The following is a 19,354-nucleotide window of genomic DNA, read 5'->3' on the forward strand; positions in this document are numbered from 1 at the left end:
TTGGGTGGTATACGATGTCGTGACGTATGTCGGGGAAAGTGACCGGGGAGTATAATATGTATAAAAATTAATGAAAATTAAACATCGAGAAAGAGGATTAATATACTTGGATTATTGTTCGCAGCAGAGTTGGACGGGTTCAAGGCTGAGCGGGTGCGAGAGGCTTGGTTCATCGCTGTCGACAGGTAATTAATTGTTTATCTAGTGGTCCGATCGTGGAAATTAACGAAAAAGGCCTTGGGAGCGAGATCGATTAGAAATTTATTGGGTCGTTCGGAAAGTCATTACGTGAATTGCCAAAATGGAGAATATTTAATTTAATAAAATTGTGGTTATGTGGTTTAAAAAAATTGTGTTTCATTTTCATTGAGAAAAACGAAATCACTTTCCGAACAATCCAATATTTACCTGTGTGTTACGAGAAATAGTCTCGGGAGAGGTAACTATTGGAAATTTATTTACAGAGTTCGGTTTTTTTCTTCTTTTTTTTTTTTATGAGGATTTCTTTCGAGAGAATCGTGAATTTTTGCTGGTGTATTTTTACACGCGTTGGTGAATTTTGGAACGTTGAAAAAATGGAACGATAATTCGTCGAGATGTGGATGTTTATTTCTCGAGCAAGAGGTAATAAAAATTCTTTGTTGATTTTATTTAGATCTCAAATCGATCGATTTTTGAAGTTTGGATTGCTGATAATTGGTTTAAATCTTTGGTTAATTTCTACGGAATGTATTCCATCAGTTGTGTAAATTTTATTTTATTTCTCGGAGATTGTAACAAGAAATTAATTTTCGTATATTTTTTGTCTACGAGTTAATTAATATGCCACCAAGGAACACGTGACTGTGTCTCTAGGTGTCTCTCTGAGAAAATATGCGTAAATACTGTAAACATTTTTTCATTGACTTTTCGTGGGATATTTTTTCATTGAATTCCTGATCGATCACGTTATGCAATAGAGGGTTAATTACAGACGTTTAGGCTCTGCACTGTGTTCACGTTACCCTTGTGAAAAAATACTTTTCGATATAACTCAATTTCGAGTGTGCAAAACGAAAAAAAAATGTCTCCACGGAAATGAAAATTAATAATAAAAAAAATAGTTCATTTTCGATAAATAATCGATTCACAGAAACAGGAATAAGAAATTTGCAATAGGAAATAATAATAATAGTAATAATAATAATAATACTAATAATAACAATAATACGCCTTTATTGCACAAACATTCATATTATGCATTATTCTCACACAGGAAAATACAATAAATATGAGACAAAAAAAATGACAATCGAGAAAGTTTTGTAAACAAAGTTGCACGTTGCTAAATTTCCCTATGGAGACTTTTGAGACACCCTGTATTATTGTGCAATCCTTTGTTTGCCTAACGTAAGCAACGCATCGAAGTTTCGGTTTAGAAACTGCAATTCGGTTGCACCTCGTCTATATTGCACATTTTTTTTCCGATTAATCCAATACTTTTTATGTACGACACTACAAAACTTTACGGAACGAATATGTTAAATAAAAATGAAAGAACACACCCGTATAAGTAACTTAAATTATTGAAATAGAAAATTGCTGTTTACTCTGCGTCGTTATCGATTAAACAGTTTTCATTCCGTTTGATGAGTACCACAAGCAAAACACTCTTCTTACAATTGCATTATTACAAGGAAATGCACTTCAACCAGGGTTGCCTCGTACGGGTGTGCAGGTTGTTCACCGCACAATGATACTTGATCAACAGTACGGCATACGAATCGATTAATTGAAAGTTAAAATTTTCCTCTCAATATTAGTATTTCATTACTTAACTAATTTAAATAATCGAACGCTATTTACCGAACCACCCCCTTGCACGAACATTTAACAAACTTGTCTGTAGCGTGTACAGAAAATAATATCATGTGTACTTTGAAGATTGGTAAATTAATTAAGAATTATTTAACAGTAAAAGTTCAAAGCGAAAAAATTCAATTTTGTTGCTACCAAAACTGTCATTCGCGTACGAAATCTTCTTATATTGTTTCAAAATTATTCTTTTTTATTTTTCTGATAAATTGTATTTATTGTTTTATTCAATTGCTAGATTTGTACAAATTTTTCAAAATCAATTTCCAACAGAGACACGGTTTTGTTACACTTTGCTATACTTTGCACAAGAACAGTTCATATTCACACGATGGCCCTGTACTTGAGATTACTAGAACGTGTAGTAATTGCTATAGACTCATGTCGAGACCAATTCGACGTAAAACCACCTGGAACGAAAGACGTCCAGTAAAAATCGGGTTAAACGTCTGGAGAAACAGATAGACAGGATGACGAACGACAGAAAGGGCAGAATTTCCTAAAAATAGTAACCTAAAAAAAATAAAACAATAATTACCAGAAAAATACTATTTTCAAACGTCAAAAGTCGTTTCGTTTTCCAAAATAGAGAATATATAATTTAATAAAATATTTGTACATTCTAAAAAAAATCATGTTTTATTTTCACAAAAAAAACGAAATGATTTTTCGAACGACTCAATACATTGCACCTGGTATTGATCCTCTGTTGCTCGACGATTCGACGAACGTAAATCAATTCGAACGAGGAGTCGTCGTTTCGTCAATCCTTGGAACCTTGACCCTCTGACAATAGGAAATGTTTGTCGGTTGCAGGCGTGCAAAGGAAAGATTGCAGAGGCTGACGTCGCACTGGAGGATTCAGCCTCGAGATATCGAAGCGATTCTACACCAGGAGGTAAGTGCCCCTAACGAGCAATCACAGAGAGCTAGGCCTTTCGAGTTCGATAGACGTCTCGATAGATTCGTGGAAAGAAGGTCCTACTGGCCTTTCACCGTGTCGGATGAACGGGATACCTTACGTAACACCGTACGAATACGAGTACAGACCAGACTTGTAATAATATTCTACTCCTTTTTCAATAAAACCGAGTAATAAGTTGGAAAGGGTATCCTCCTTTCTCGTTGACGTTGAAAGCGCACAATTGAACCGTGTCGCAAAATAGCTCATTAGTTTCAACATTTCGGCTTCGTTTCTGATATTGGGGGAAAATAGAGCCAGAAAATATGTACACGTTTCGAATGACGGAGAATTTTAAATAACTTCATAGTTTGAAAGAAAAAACTTATTTAATTATACGGAGAATCACAAACGATGAACTTGTGTCATAATTTGAAAATAACAGTGTTATCATTTACGCGACAAATAAATATTCATGCGACGGTAAATCTACTCGTTATTCGGAAATATTTAAAAATATTTTGAAACATTTTCATATTATATTATTAATTTTGAAAGTACGAATAATTCTACTTCTGTTCTACAGAAGATTCATAAGTGACTAACGCAGTGGTAATTATTCAATAATTGAATTTACGATAGAATTACCGACATCGGATAATGTCTCCCGAGAAATCAGGGAAAATTCGTCCGGAAGCGTTATCTCCCGCCAAAAGTGAGCTCGATTATTCATCCGAATCGTTTTAAACTCGTCTCACCCTGTACATTGCGACTGTAGCAATATTCGAAATCGATATTTCGAACGTCGATTCTATAATTACCAGTTCTCGATTTTTCGAAGATAGAACCGAATCCGAAACGTCGAAATAAATTATTTCCGGACGTAAATTGTTCACTCCCGTCGGTAACTACCCTCTCCAACTACATACATACATACGTAACCGATAGAAGCACCGCCACCGGGCGAACGGTTAACGCGAACGAAATCAGCGCAACCCTAAAGGTAAATCGAGCGTGTCGTGGTACAACCGAGCCCGCGGTTAATTTCTGTTTCTTCGCGCGGCGTCAATTACGAATCGATCCGCGCGAGCGATCGGAACGATTCGCGTTCTCGGTAAACGACAACACCGGCGAGGAGTGGGGAGAGACGGTTAACAGGCGGCGCGAGCGCGCGCGTGCGTGCGTCTCCATTGTATTCGATGTAATTAGTTTCTATTCCATCGACGTCCAGTCCGGGATCTATCGGACATTCTAATCAGAAAAGCGTGTTGCCGGCAAATTCACGGCATTCCGCGCCGAACACACGGCTCGGCCACGGTAGCGTTGCTTCGCGCAGTGCCGAAACGACGAACGTATCGGTCGCAGGGAAATCGTTACGGAGGCTGCTTATGATACACGGAATGCTAAGCAAACGAGCGGCGAGTGAGCGGCGGCCACACGCGATCGCGCCACGGCCTTGGATGAGTGCAGCTCTCGCTCGGTTCACGCGTATTCCACAGGTTGTGCGCCCCCCGAAACGTTTGCCACCAACGGAGTTCGCTCTCTCTGTGCGATATTTTTTTTTTTCTCTCTCTCTCCTTCTCTCCTCTCCCCGTGCTCTGTTCCGTCGGTGTCGCGTGCCAAGGCGAAACCGACGAAAAAGAGCATCGATCGAGAGCTGCTGCTTTCCCGTCGCGCGGGAACCCTTTGTTCCCGGCGGCGAAGCGCGGCCGTTTGCCAGGTAACCCCGGCTGATCGTTTTGCGTGCTCGCTCTGTGCAGATCAACGAGTCAGTCGCGTCCACGAGCGGGGACAGCGCGAGCAAAAATGTGACGGGCAACCAAATTACCGTGACGCTTGCCGACAAGTAAGTGGACATTTCATTCTCGACGGTTGCTTGCTCTCGATGCTCCCGCGTCGAGCGTTTCTCGACGGGGAGCTTCGACGAAGGACCCTTGCTTTTTGACACGTTGCGATCGGGGCCACGTGCACCGGGCCCGTTACTCAAACGAGAAATTATTTATCAGTCGAGCGCTCGACCGACGGAAGAAACGATCATTTTGTTCGAAAAATCGGAATTCTTGATTGGTTCATTTTGCACACTCTGTCTTTGCTTTATGTTTTGGTACCAATATTTTTTACTAAAGAGGATTCACATTGTGCCTGGAAAATCTAAATGTAAGTTAAGTATATTTTGCTTCCGTGGATCATCGATCTTTTCTTATTTACGTAGCAAAAATTAATTTTTATTTGCTTTGAGGTGTATTTTTATTACAAGAATCTGCTTTCATGGAAACATTAAAATTATATATATTATCAAATCTTTCAAAATAATAGGCAAACTTTTATTCTTTTATCGAATATAAATGACTTACAGGGAGTTCAGGAAAAATTGTTTTTCGATATTAAAATTCATTTAAACATTGCAGTGACGTTTATGCATAAAAAACATTCATTTTGGAAGAGAAATAATTTAATACACAATGGATTATTTAAATCTGAACTCCTCGAGTTAAGAATTGAATATATGGATACGTGTACTGGATGGTACGTTCTGCCATGAATTATAAAATACATTTGTCCCAGGAAGTACAATAGAAGGTTGACCATTGGGAATAGTAGCGAAACAAAACATTTCCTATAATTGAATTTTCGTGGAATCGATTGATAAAAGCAAAAATAGAAACGTTGCACGTGTAAAGAACAGGTGTAATTTGTCACTGACTTAATCCGTTTCAATAAAATTGTTTTTTCCCAAAATCAACATTTCGGTTAAGTGACATTCCTATAATTAACATTTTACAGTGTACAAAATAATTAGAGAAAATATTCAGAATATGTTGCTAATTAGTGATATACTAATATTGTTGTTGATATACTAATATACTACATTGTTTTTAAAACAAAGGGTCAAATTGTGGCAGAATGTTACCACGTTAGTATAAAAAAGACATTAATCCGCAAATGCTCTGTTTTCGAGTTCCAGGCTTTCAAAGTTTCGTAACAGAGGTTATGTTCCGAACGGAATGTCAAGTATGTAAACACGACTCTATTCCGTTGGGACGCGATAGCTAATGTGACCATATTATCCTCGCATAAAAGCGGAACAGTCCCACAGAAATGGGTAATTGTTATGCGTTTAGTTAAACGGTACCGGTGATTAATTTTCCAAATTCTTAACTCGAACTAAGAAACAAATAAACAATCATTAAACTGAATATAAATTTAAAAACAATGAAACTTTAATTTTTATAATAAAAACAAATGCTTCGTTAATTTCGAAATTTTCGTTAATCTTTCGTTAATTCGTTTCGAAAATTTTGTAATGTATAAAACACCTCGGTTGAATTTATTATTTTATGTCAATCAATATAATTATCAATGTTCTAATTGTTAATTACATTTTTCAAAGTCCATAACTTAATAATATTTATTGGGTTGTTCGGAAAGTTATTTCGTTTTCCAAAATGGGGAATGTATAATTTAATAAAATGTTTATACACTTTAAACAAATCGTGTTTCATTTTCACCAAAAGAAACGGAATAACTTTCCGAACAACCCAATAGAATATTTAGATACCAGGTCGTTAGATACTAGGTAACGATAAGAATGACATTAATTTATGATTATTAGTCATAACAGAAATGGATATCCGTGAATTCAGCCGTGGAAAAACAAAGTGTCATGATTTCACGAACTAAACTCGTGCTCGAGCGTATTTATGTTTACGCGTTTGACTTTCAGTTCGAAACGTAATCTTTGTTACAAAACTTCAAAATCCGTAATTTGGAAACGAAGCATTTGGGGATCTGTGTTTGTGTGACTTTTTTTTTTTATTAGGACGATGAGTGGAATACGCCCCTAAAGTTTGTCCAGTTATTATAAGAACACCCTGTATACATACATGTCAAAATGGCTCGACGGGTCAACTATCCCCTACACTCGATAAGATTATTATTTTTATCCTGTTTATCTTCGATAAAAGCGTTACAACGGCATTACAAGAGTTAATTAATTATCCCCTTCTGGGAATTTAAAGGGCTGCAACACAAATGTTTTGTAAAAATGTTTCTGGATAATTTTAGAATCCAGTACGAATATTAGTTATTGCAAACTTTTGTTCTTTCGTTCGCGAGAATATTGAGAAAAAAATTTTATTCCGATGTTTACGCATTTACGAATAGGGACATATATATTTTTGCTTATTTCCATGGAAATGATTGTTTCCTTATACGACGATGTAATAACTAATTTTAGCACGACTAAAAAAGCTCCAGTAAAATATTGTTGACTGTTGGAAGTAATTGGTATGCCTGCTTTAACGGTTCCGATTTGTCAGTAAAATCGACGACGCGCACGCACTCTGAACGTACGGTAGTAAGCACGAAACGTGAAAACTCGCGGCACACCAATGGGAAGTACAATTACAGGCCGGATGCGAGAAATTGCGATTGGCGTGATTGATATCCCATTGCGATGCAACCGCGCATGGCGTCGGTGTTTTTGTTCCGGAGGCATTACCGTGTCAGAAGCCCATGCTGCGTTTCTCGACGCCAATCTATCATGATTGGCTAAGATGTTTGTCGATTCTGTCACAGGGAACCGACTTCGAATGCCTTCACCACGAAACTCAGCAACGGTACGATCCCGAAGGGCATAGGAAAGGATACGAAGAACGCTTGGGAAGGAAACGACGCGTTGGACAAGCTTCAGCCCTGTTCCGGGGAAACCAATCTTTTGGTTAGTCAAAGAAATCCTTTTATTCGTTCGTTTATCGTAAACGGAAGTAACGAAACTGCACCGACTTCGCACGTAGTTGGTGATATATATTTACACTTGAATCCGGTAGAAGTGTTTTTTTCTTTACGCGTAGAGTGACCTTTAATTTAGTGCATGCTTACAATAAGAATTCTCGACGTTCCGCTTTGTATTGTCGGCAGACCTATCGGTAAGGGTCGGTAACCCCTACAAGTCGCCATCTGGTGGTGTTCGTTAAGAAGTTTCAGCCAATATAAAAATGTAAAGCCGACGAGAGATATCTGAAATTGAAAAATAACATTACAGTCGCCCTGGGTTGATCATAAATCACTGTAACGTAATGGTTTGACTTATGGAAGGTGATGTTTATTTATATCGAGACCCAGTGATGGTTCTCTTTTTTTTTTGTGTAACGGAAAAGACCTTTAACGAGTCTTTGTGTATACTCCATCTAACGGACGAATACCTACTGGATGTAAATAAAACCACTTGACTACGAGAGGGCCGAAACGGTGGAATGTTATTCTTGAATAGATACAGACACGATAAGATTTATACAAGTTACTGTTTATATCTAATGGTAATAATAATAATACGTCTTTATTGTACTAAGATTGTACACATAAAAAGAAAATAATAATATTGTTTCGTGTAAAGAAAGTGAAGTTCAATATAGGTTCGGTACAGTTATGTGTTGTTAATAACCTAACTTTGAAAATAGTAGACCTCCTTTCGAAAGCTTCAACAATTATATGAATTTTATAATGAAAGTTTCACTATTGATTTTTCAATCATTTTTCGAGTCCTTTCGTGTTTCGTTCCACTATGTGTCGCACTTGCGATACACTCCTGTCCAGTGCAATGTGGCGACGCAACAAACTAATCAGAGTCTGTCAAAGTTTTGTTTACCCCGAGTATGACCTTTCGTTAGAGAAAGCGCAGATATACGTGCATCACCGTCAATAAGTTAAGCAATTACATTACTTTAGTTTTCGATCAACATACCATGACTGTAACATGAATTTTTTATTTATATGTTGCGGCGAGCGAAAAATCTCCGGTATAAATAAAAAATAATTATAATAGAGGGTAAAGGAAAAGTGAACAGATAATATAAGTTTATGAAATTTATAAAATTCATCTTTCAGTTCAGAAGGTTAATTTTACAATTTTTCGATGGATTGTAAAACTATTGTCTATCTATCTATCTATTTTTATAAGTTGTAATTTTCCAGTTGAATTGATGGTTGAACTTAGTGAAATTTTCTAAATTTGAACAATAAATTATTTTTTTCTATTGTTATACATTTTTTATTCCATAAAAAATAGTGTTTTTTTTTTTCATCGAAGAAGCCGAAGGTCGGTCTTCGATCAATTTTTTAATTTTTTTTTTCCCCTCGTGTTTCGAACAGATTTATTCTTTTATGCATTTATCTTGAAAGGAATTCATTTTTCCAATGGAAAACGCTGCCACAACTAAGCGCGAAAGATAAAGAGTAACGCCGAGTAAGCAGCTAACGCGAGTGTATCGGTGTTTTTAATATCCTTGAAAGCGACTCGCGGTTCACTTCTATCTTTACACCTGCCAGGTAAAAAATGATTTCTCCTTCGCGTTGGTTATGTAAAGGCGTCCGTGCGAGTGGGTTAGGTGTGAAGTAACCATTTCCCGGAATTGCAATTCGTTGTCTGTGCTTCATTCCTACATAATTAATCGGCGTGAACGTTACAAAGAATTCGATGAAAAATGTCATGGGAAACGAGTCGCTATGTACGATTAACCCTTTGAGCGTTGCTTCTAAGCATTCAGTTGAATCAGTGCACCGCGTGCGGCGAACGCCTATGGGCGTTGAACGAATATGCTTAATAGATAGGACCATGGAATAATCGCACGGTGCGTATGAGTCTTCGAATCTTATGAGGAGTCTACCATTAAGATGAATGTTTTTTCTGGATGAAAAAATGTTATATATAAACATATATTTTATACATAAAACATTCGTATGTATAAAAATCCTATCATATTTAACTATTTTATCGTTAAAAAAAATAGTTTTAAACATTCTTTATTCGAAGCAGTAACTCTACTAGAATAAAAGTGGTCTTGGACTATAACTCGATCGATAAGAGTTCCATTCTTCCGTGGAAAATTTTATATAGTTTAAAATGATATCTTCTACCATTTTGTTTAATGCGTCTGATCAAATTTAATAAGTTTTAATGCAGCGTTTCAATAAAAGAAATTACATTCTTACAAACGCGTCAATTTACAGTACTGTCTCTCAAGGCTCGAAACCGATTCGTGACAACTTGAAAGACAGGCAGGCGAAATTTAATCACGTAGAATTTCGTAATTCGCGGTACGAATAGGAAATTGCGAATACACACGTAAATCATAATTCCTCGTTGTATACATCGTAATTGTCATCGTAAATTACAATTGCGTGCAATTAAAAATAAATGTAAATTTTTCGAGTAAATTTCGACTTTCGAATATCCCCGTTGGACGTATTTAAAAATACGCGGTTTCGTTTTCGTACCGGTATGTTAAATTGCAAATTACAAAATTTAATTAAGCGTGTTACGTAAAATGACAGGAAGCCATGAAAAGAAAAGAGTTATGTAAACAAAAAAAAAAAGAAAAAAGAGAGAAAAAAAAATTAAACTCTGGCATCGGAATTCGAACTCTAATTATCCAGGTTGTAGTGCGTGACGCCGACACTTTGACTACGACTATAGTTAAAACAGTTTCCGTTCTAATAGATTTATGAGAACGCTTCGAAAGTTTCAATATTAAAAGCCAGATTTCATACAAAACGATTTGACGTTGGCAGCAACTATCCCAGGATTTGTTTATACTCATCGTACCCTACGTAATAGGTTAGGCTCAATAGCAGCGACGCCTCGCCTTGCCTCGCCTTTTACACCGCCCACTGCATGTACTTTCTTTTATGTCGTAATAAATACAGTATCATTATTATTATTATTTTCCGCTCCCCATTCAAAAAGCGCTCGTTCCGACGTCCGTAGACGTCCCTTGTTAGAACCGAAAGGGTTAATCGAGTTTCGTGACCTAGATAAAGTTTGTATCGATTTTAGATCGTTAACGAAGCGTATGAGCGTTTCACAGTCTCTAACGCGCTCTTCAATCTCGTACCGCACTCTTGACAAAGTCTATTCCGCGACGCGTGAAAAAGTAGTCGCAACAACTTGATTTCCCTGCGGGCAGAATGTTTGTTCGAACGGAGCTCGTTTCGTAATCGCGAAACCGTGATTCATCTTCCAGACGCCGGTGCAAAACGGAAGAGTCGGGGAACGACGTGCCAGCAGTCCCTTCCAAAATGGTCAAACAGAAGTCCTGATCGGGGAACTAGAGGGCGGGCCAAGGTCGCCACGGGGCTCGACATCTTCGGCGGTAAACGACGGCAATTTTCTCAACGCACCGGATGAACGCGACGACCAGCAGCCGATTTGCAGGCGAGTACAAAAATTAAACGTTGATCGATCAGCGTTATTACTTTTCCTTCGTCGCTGTTTTCGAATCATCGTAAAATCGATCTTGTTTCGGCGTAAAATTTCAACGGGACAAAGAAATATTTTAAAATGGTTCGAATCGTTACGTATTATACCGTTCGAGGAGAAAACAAGGACCGTCTTCGTCGTTAGATCGATCCACGCGAGATGTCGTTCTTGTAATCGAATTTCAATCCGTTCGACTGCTAAGATTTTAATATCATTATCGTCCGTGCCTTGAACCGAAGTTGGATGGAAACTAAGCTCATCGCGTGATCGAAATTTCATTGGTCTGCTGTATCCATACGTCACTCTGGTCCAATGATGGTACCGTAGCTTCGACACACGATGGATTTAAATAGGGGATGAACGATTAAAAATCGATGGTAAAAATTCTGTTTAAATATTGTTATAAAAGTTATCCACCTTGTAAAGAACCTAAAATATGTAAATATGTGTTTTTATATGTAAATTTGTATATTTCATATATAATTATTATACCGGTATTTATTTAAGGGCGTTGCTCTTTGTCGTTTCGGTCCTGGCACGTGGTTTTGTTTACATTAAGTCCGTGAGTTGAACGGACTGTAGTATCGTCTGAAATTCTCTTTTGGGTATTTGTCCTTTTATATCTTCTTAAATTTTGTTTACAATATCTAAATACAATTAGAAATATATACAGGGTGCACATCATTCGATGGTTTCTACTATTTTCTATATAAGCTGATTGTACATTTATTATACGCGAATACTTGTCGAAGTTTATATAGTGACCTATAATATTATAGACGAACTTGTATAATTTTGCTCGATTGCAGCTAAAAAAACACTATCGGGAAAGTATTTAGAGATTTACAATTTGACGAACGTGTTCGAAATGCCGTCCCTCATTTTCAGTACACTTCTGTATGCATGGAATGAGCGAACGCCATTTGCCTAAAAAACACATTAACATTTACTCCTGACCATACATCTATTATTCATTGCCACGGATCGTCGATCGCCATAGTCAAAGCGGCACCGTACACTGGCTCTAATTTGTATACAATTTCGTTTTTTCCGCAATTTAAATTCGCAGTAGAATCAAAATATTTATTAAAGATATAGCACGCAGTAAAACCGTCTCTATCGGTACGTTAATCGTAACGTTTGAATATTGGGTTATGACGTCCCAGTACGGCGGAAGAATTAGTGGTTAAAAACACGTAAATTTCCTTAAATTTAGCGTTCGACTAGGTTATCGTGACGGCAGATCTCGCAGATCCCTGCAGCTCGCGAGTGCGAACGCATCCACGCGTTCTTGATTCACGGGTGCATAGAGGATTCTAGCGATGGTTGTCAGATGTCGCGGTGGTCGCGGTGGCGCACACCGGTAGCGCCAGGAATCTCCGTTATCGGGAGAAACCAGACGGGAGTGTTTCAGGCCGGGTAAATCCGGGGTTCGTTCGTTCTGCCGTCTCGACAGTTTTAAGTGGAGACTTAAATGGAATTTCAGAGCCGCGTCACAGGCCAGAAGACGAATTGTCCTAGACGCGGCACGGGGATTAATCTCAGTGTCAGAGTCTGGCGTCGCCAACCGTAGGCTCTGCAATTATAACGCAATAAGGATAATAATGCTAATGGAATACTGTAATGCAATATCGCCCTCCATTTCGCTTCGCCGGAAAGTGCGCGTTTACGAAGCTGCGAATGATCCAAAGAGAAGTTCCGGACCCGGTTCAGACTCTAGTACCGCTTTCATCCGGGAATTTTATCGCGAGCATTCAACGTGATGCTCCTTACGACTTACCGGCTGTAATTAAGTAGGAAATACTGTTTGAATGCAAATATTATTTTAGCGTTTCCTGACGTACGGTGTTTTTCGTTTTATTTTCTGGGACACGAATAAAGAGAGCTCCGGGCTGCGCTACTCGTCGCCGTGGAGCAGTGTTTCTCAATTCGTGGACCCACGGACGGTTTGGAAAAAGAATCGTGGCAGCGAAATGAAAAAAATTCTTCCCGGGGAATTTTCCGCTTACCAAGAATCACTCGGTTTAAACTAAAGAGTGCGGGACCGGTTGAATCGAATAAAAATATTCAACAAGCGGATACATTTTTTTTTACAAAACTTGTAAAAATTTACTAAAAAAAAAATAGTGTCTCTATCTCGAATATTATTCCGTCGAGAATCAGTGGACAAGAAAAAAGCGTCGTTCCTTCGATTGTATCTACCAGAAAACAGTTCACGACGTAAAATTCGTATCTTTAAAAAATTTATCTTCTCGAATGAAGTAATATCATCGACTCGATGCACTTTGTTAAAATAAAAACTTTTCGTTAACCATCGAAGTGTCCAATAGAATCTTGGGAAATATCATTTAGGATTATTCCAATTATTCGTGACGAATTTCGATCGGATATTGTTACACGGATTAACGTTCGACCGCGGTTAACTTTTATTCGTAGCGATCGGGCGACCGTCGAGGATTGATTCTTCGAAATTGTTTCCTAGGAGCGTGTCTCGAGGTCGTTCCGGGGGCGGTGTGTTTTATTTTTGAAAACGAGCTCCGTGCTTTTAATTAAACGTCGCCAGGATCGGGAACGGTTCAGTGGACCGAGGTTCGGTGATTAATTCTCCGAAAGCTGAGTCGATAGAGCCGAGCGGATCGCGTCGAGGATCAAATAGACTCCGGACTGGGGTCCACTAGAATCTTTTACGCGGCTCGAGTATCGGACACCAAGCGGGCTGGCTCTCCATCTCTCCTCCAGTCGCTTCGCCGGTATTTCACGCTCGCGACACACCCACCGGTAGGTCGGTGTAAGTGCGGCCTAAACAATGCGTTTTCCAGTCTCGCGATGCTCCGCCTCGCTCTATCCCAGCGTTTCCCAACCTCTCGCAGCCTCACCGCTCCCCTAACAAGGAATCTCTGTTTAATTTCGTGACGGGAGTCTACTGCTACGCGATAGATGAAAGACGCCGGCTCTTTACTAAATTTTCTTCCTCAAACACTACCGATAATAGCTATCCAAAACTTTGCATACACGGTTATATCTATCTCTAGGAAACGTGTACGTGTACCTTTCTCGGAAAGAAATACGAGTTATTAATTCGAGCGCGTTTATAAGGAAGGTCTCGAGTGGTAAAAATAATCTTTCGGTAAGGAGACCATTCTTGGGCTTCATTTTTTATTTATCAAAAGGACGCTTTTAACCGGGTCGTATCGTTGGTAAAATTGGTTTCATTTTTTTTGTATATGTTAGAATAGAATTATTAATAATATGTAGTGTATATATTAGAATAGAATTATTAATGATATATATATACTATATATTATTAGAGTAGTATAAAGTATATATATTAATAGAATACTTTTGTGTACTCTTCGAGGTGAGTTGTGATTGTTCAATTTTACAGGTCTCGGTGATTCCATTTTATTGTAATATATTGGTCTCCGATATTTTTGGAAGGGGTTTACCCAATAAAAGAAAGAACTTTTTCATCCTCGAGATAAACGGTGTAGTTAAAATTTTACTGGAATAATATACCATTATAGTTATCAAATCCATACTTTTCTGCTTTGAAAATATTCCTCCGTGCACACTATAGGGATCGTACTTCGAAACACCCTTACTTTGGGGAACACTGTACCATATAATAGGTACAAAAGATCATAAAGTTTGAACTTAGTAAAATTTAGTAAAATTTGAAGAAAAAAAATTGAAAATGACTTTGAAACCTCAACAAGAAACAAAGACGTGTAAAAAGGTCACGTGTTATTATTTTTAAGAAGCTTTTCCAATCGGTGAAAACATTTCAGTCGGTCCACCACGGAAGAAACAAAAATGGTCGAATTAGGTAAAATCTGTTTAACCATTGATAAGTCCAAGATAGCTGTGACACTCGTGGTTTCGATGTGAAAGCATTTCGTGGAAATTTCTCTGGAATTCTTTCAATTTGTGCTCGATGTTTAACGTTCATTGTATCGGTGATAAGATAATCGGGCGATACTGGAAGTGTGACGAAACGAGAGTACCGAATAAAGTGTTTTTTTCGGTAGGTAGACATTGTAAACACCGATGCAGCCGAAGATTGGGAAACGCTGTCGCGTTGGTTTCGGATACCACCGAAGCGTTCCTTTCCTGACTCTTTCTTTCATCGTGCCCTCTCCCACTTTCTTTTCCCCTCGGTTGTCTTCGCGCGGACGAACGACGGAGACGAATGGTACGCCAGTGCTCGCGCAGAGACGAAGAGACGGTCGACCTGCCTCTTCGATCGCGAGTAGTTCAGCCACTCTCCCACCTACGCAAAACGATCGAGAGAAACTCTCACTTACGCGACACGACCGAGGGAATCACCTCAGAGTACGTGTACGTCGATTCTTTAAGTTGTTCTTCCACTTGAAGGACGAGAGATTTCAATTTTAGAAGAATGACCATTTGAGAGTCAGGTCATTGAATATTTGCTTAGATTGAGGAAACAGTTGGTGTACGTCAATTGTTTAAGTTATTCTTACACATGAAGGACGAGAGTTTACAATTTTAGAAGAATGACCATTTGAGAGTCAGGTCATTGAATATTTACTTACATTGAGGAAACAGTTGTTGTACGTCAATTGTTTAAGTTGTTCTTCCACTTGGAGGACGAGAGATTTCAATTTTAGAAGAATGACTATTTGAGAGTCAGGTCATTGAATATTTACTTACATTGAGGAAACAGTTGTTGTACGTCAATTGTTTAAGTTGTTCTTCCACTTGGAGGACGAGAGATTTCAATTTTAGAAGAATGACTATTTGAGAGTCAGGTCATTGAATATTTACTTACATTGAGGAAACAGTTGGTGTACGTCGATTGTTTAAGTTGTTCTTTCACTTGAAGGACGAGAGATTTCAATTTTAGAAGAATGACTATTTGAGAGTCAGGTCATTGAATGTTTACTTTCATTGAGGAAACAGTTGGTGTACGCCGATTCTTTAAGTTATTCTTTCGCTTAAAGGGTGAGATTTCAACTGTAGAAAAATGACCATTTGAGAGTCAGGTCATCGAACCTTTAAGCCCTTCTCTCACTTAAATGTACGTCATTGAATAATCACCTACATTGAGGAAAGAGTCGGTATACATCGATTCTTTAAGTTGTTCTTCCACTTGAAGGATGAGACTTCAACTGCAGAAAAATGACCATTTGAGAGTCATGTCATCGAACTTTATTAGATTAATTAGATTTTACACGTGAATTTTAAATAAATTTTAAATAAAACGCTTCTACTTGTTAAAAGGCATTAACTTCGGCAGCCAGATATAAAAACATGATACTTATTTTTATGTACAAGAAATACAAAACCCATCGCTACATTACAAGGATGGTATCTATCATAACCTGAGCTTTTTGACCCGCGTTCTAAACAGCTTCGTCGAACTTCTCATCTTACTGTTTATCTTGGAACTGATAAGGCAACCCGTGTGCGTCGTAATGCATTCCTTGAAGTACTTTTAAGCAAGTAAAGACATTTTATTTGAAAGTTATTTAAAATTCAATATACGTTTTCACGCGTGGTATTTAATTAATTTGAATGACACATACTATAAATCGAGAAAAGACTGTCTCTTTTCATGGAATCGAACCTCGTTCATATTCTGTAGAATTTCAATACGTCTCAATAACATTTGCTAGTTACTTCGATTGAAATTATAATTTAACGTAACGATAAAATATTCACTTTTAATTATGAATGTTGAAAAATTATTAAGTAACCAGTTCTAAGACCATTTAAACTGACTAAAGCTACCAGTATGCAAAGATTCTCTTGTAAGTGACAACCTGAAAGAAAAGTTAGCAACCTAAAGGATACGATCGTATTCGTTTAACGCAGAAAAGTTTCGTTTATTGTATCGATGTTCTTAACAGCCAAAAGAATTACCTTCAACTTATTTATAGTCTAAATGACAACCTGAAAAACAAATCGTGACAACCTGAAGGATACGATCGTATTCACTCAATGAAAATAAAACGTTCCATCGTTTACTTCTCTCGATCTTAAAAAAAAATCGTTTGATTGTTTAACTTGTTTCCACGATTGCAACTCGTGACAACCTGAAGGACACGATCGTAGTCGTTCAATAAAAATAAAAGTTCCATTGTTCATTTCTCTCGATCTTAAAAAGAAATCGTTTGATTGTTTAACTTGTTTTCACGATTGTAACTTGTGACAACCTGAAAGACACGATTCTAGTCACTCAATGAAAATAAAACGTTCCATCGTTTACTTCTCTCGATCTTAAAAAGAAATCGTTTGATTGTTTAACTTGTTTCCACGATTGCAACTCGTGACAACCTGAAGGACACGATCATAGTCGTTCAATAAAAATAAAAGTTACATCGTTCACTTCTCTCGCTTTTAAAAAGAAACCAAACAACTTCTTTCCACGATTGCAACTCGTGACAACCTGAAGGACACGATCGTATTCACTCAACAAAAATAAAAGTTCCATCGTTCACTTCTCTCGCTTTTAAAAAGAAACCAAATAACTTCTTTCCACGATTGCAACTTGTGACAACCTGAAAGACACGATCCTAGTCATTCAATGAAAATACTCGTAAAACGTTCCATCGTTCACTTCACTCGCTTTTAAAAAGAAACCAAACAACTTCTTCCCACAATTGCAACTCGTGACAACCCGAAGGACACGTCGCTCAAGAAAATAAAAGTTCCATCGTTCACTCCTCTCGATCTTAAAAAGAAAAAAAAAAAGAAACAAATTCCCGCGAAGTCGTCCCGCAAAAATTTGAAAAATTAGTCCTTCCGCGTGACATTCTGAAAGCCCTGGGCGCTGGCTCTCGGTAGTTTCGTGTTTCCGTTCGGTCTCCGTGCAGCCGTGCCCGAGACAAAGATACCGGGGACGTTCTCGAGAGGGAAGGAAATTACCTTCAAGTTATTCATAGACGGCGCAGGGGAAGCGTTCAGGTGCGAATGAATGCGCCCATTGACATCGGGCCACTTTTGCACGGGGTGCAACGCCGTGAATGGTCCGAAACGAGCGCTTTCGGCATCCAGCGTTAAAGCGTGCCGACTTCGCGTTTTAAGGTCGTCCCTCTCGCGTTAACACGAAACTAGGCTGCGTTGGATCGCTCGTTTCTTTTCTCTTCCCGGCCGGTATGCTCGATTTTCGTTATGGATCGCGATCCACTGTCCCACTTCTTTTCTCACCGCGCTCGTTCGTTTTCTCGGCCAAGACCCACCGAGAGCCCTTCAGGATCGCGGCCGTAACGTTTCCGCGTAACGAATTTCCTGTTTCGACAGCTCTCGTTTATCCACCGGACGGATGTTGACGCCAGGCTGGTCCAATAACCGTGGCTCGTGGCTTTCCTTTTACGTAGTTGTTGACAATAACGAGGCGGCCGCGATTTCACGATCGCGATTTCATTTCAGCGATTAGAAAATCGAAAATAGACCAACGGAGATTAATTTACCATTAGGGATACGCTTGATCGGTAATTTACACACGGTGCATCCACGGTTGCGTGGATACGGTGTACAGATCGACGATCAAGAGAACATTCACCGAGTGGTTTAAATATGCAACGAAAATTCATTCTGTTTCATTTTTCATTCGCCAGAGAAGATTGAGAAAATGTTTATGCGATTGTTTTATGTACCTTTAAGATATATTTATTTTTGAGATTTAAAAATTTTAGTTATTTTTAAGATTTCTTCGAAACGTTTTTCAATATTTTTACTAGTAATGAACAATTTTTTAAAATATACAACCAATAAGGTTTTGTTCAATATTTTATTTACCAGAGAAGATAGGAGAGTGTACTTGACTGTTTTATGTAGAATTTAGATATCTTTAAGATTTCTTTGAAACATTTTTCAATATTTTTACTAGCAACGAACAATTTTTTTAAATATGCAACCAATAAAGTTTTGTTCAATATTTTATTTACCAGAGAAGATAGGAGAGTGTACTTGACTGTTTTATGTAGAATTTAGATATCTTTAAAATTTCTCTGAAACATTTTTCAATATTTTTACTAGCAATGAGTATATATCAGAAAAAAAATACTAACGAGAGTATAGAACTTAAGTATAATTTATTCAACAATTTTTCTATTTTAATGGTCGAAACGTGACTGGAGAGAGGGGGCCTAGAACGTGTCTTTCCGTGAAAATAATTACACAGTACCTTCCTCGTCCAAAGTGAAATGAAATAATAGAAAAAAAATATGAAAAAAAGTCGAAAATTGGATTATAGTATATATCATCTGGCACGAGTCCATTGAGCATAGAAAATTGAATATAACCGAGTGAGGGAACTCGAAACTTGTGATCGATACACACGGTACACTCTTAATTGCGATTCGATGATTAAAAAT

The 19,354-nt window shown here is 38.0% G+C and overlaps 1 protein-coding gene across 3 annotated transcripts in view; it reads left to right on the forward strand.

Annotated features, from left to right (window-relative positions):
* LOC143146776 (uncharacterized) overlaps positions 1-19,354 on the forward strand; it is a 138,268-nt gene that overhangs the window by 31,526 nt on the left and 87,388 nt on the right. For 2 of the 3 annotated variants that reach the window (XM_076311389.1, XM_076311390.1), the window contains 5 exons: positions 128-185; positions 2,671-2,752; positions 4,516-4,601; positions 7,334-7,475; positions 10,777-10,967. In XM_076311389.1, the coding sequence (XP_076167504.1) occupies positions 128-185; positions 2,671-2,752; positions 4,516-4,601; positions 7,334-7,475; positions 10,777-10,967 (559 nt within the window). Of the gene's footprint in view, positions 1-124; positions 186-2,670; positions 2,753-4,515; positions 4,602-7,333; positions 7,476-10,776; positions 10,968-19,354 lie in introns of all 3 variants that reach the window. The other variant, XM_076311388.1, reaches the window with a different exon arrangement.

The sequence above is a fragment of the Ptiloglossa arizonensis genome, chromosome 5 (assembly GCF_051014685.1).
Source record: "Ptiloglossa arizonensis isolate GNS036 chromosome 5, iyPtiAriz1_principal, whole genome shotgun sequence".
NCBI classification, from domain to species: domain Eukaryota; kingdom Metazoa; phylum Arthropoda; class Insecta; order Hymenoptera; family Colletidae; genus Ptiloglossa; species Ptiloglossa arizonensis.